This window comes from Branchiostoma floridae, chromosome 10 (genome assembly GCF_000003815.2).
Source record: "Branchiostoma floridae strain S238N-H82 chromosome 10, Bfl_VNyyK, whole genome shotgun sequence".
Lineage (NCBI taxonomy): Eukaryota > Metazoa > Chordata > Leptocardii > Amphioxiformes > Branchiostomatidae > Branchiostoma > Branchiostoma floridae.
This window is the reverse complement of record NC_049988.1, coordinates 6,388,333-6,389,035: the sequence shown is the minus strand read 5'-3', so window position 1 is coordinate 6,389,035 and position 703 is coordinate 6,388,333. Positions and strand designations below refer to the sequence as shown.

At 50.4% G+C, this 703-nt stretch overlaps 1 protein-coding gene across 1 annotated transcript in view; it reads left to right on the top strand.

Annotated features, from left to right (window-relative positions):
• LOC118424312 (SCO-spondin-like) overlaps positions 1-703 on the top strand; it is a 13,612-nt gene that overhangs the window by 10,672 nt on the left and 2,237 nt on the right. The window contains exon 17 of the mRNA XM_035832857.1: positions 95-362. Within this exon, the coding sequence (XP_035688750.1) occupies positions 95-362 (268 nt within the window). The remainder of the gene's footprint in view (positions 1-94; positions 363-703) is intronic.

The window sequence follows — 703 nt, the reverse complement described above, 5'->3', positions numbered from 1 at the left end:
GGAGGAAATGAACGCCTTCTCTCAATGCGTCTAAACACCACTGCTGGACCTGTCAGCATCCTTAGCGTTTACGCTCCAACTCTCAACTCATCAGAAGACATAAAGGACCAGTTTTATGAGCAGCTGGACGAACTGATCAGCAGTTGTCAGAAGGATGAACCACTGTTCCTATTGGGTGACTTTAACGCCAGAGTTGGCACAGACCACGAGTCCTGGCCTACCTGTCTCGGACATCATGGCATTGGAAGGATGAATGGAAACGGGCAGAGACTGCTGGAGTTGTGCTCTTACCACAACCTCTGCATTACCAACTCCTTCTTTGAGTGCAAACCACAGCATAAAGTGTCCTGGGAGCACCCAAGGTCTCACCGCTGGCACCAGCTTGATCTGATCATCACCAGGCGTACTGCCTTAAACAGTGTCCTCCTTACCAGAAGCTACCACAGCGCGGATTGCGACACCGACCACGCCCTCGTGGGCAGTAGAGTGCGTCTACAGCCTCGGACTGTCCATCGATCTCGGCCAAAGGGTCGACCTCGCATAAATGTCACAAACATGTCTGTTCCAGAAAAAGTTAAAGAGTATGTGTCCAAGCTACATCAAGCCTTCGAGCATACAACAGGCCATGCCCCTAATGCAACAACAAAGTGGAAGGTCATACAAGGTGTTATCTACAACACAGCCATTGCCTCTTTTGGCAAGA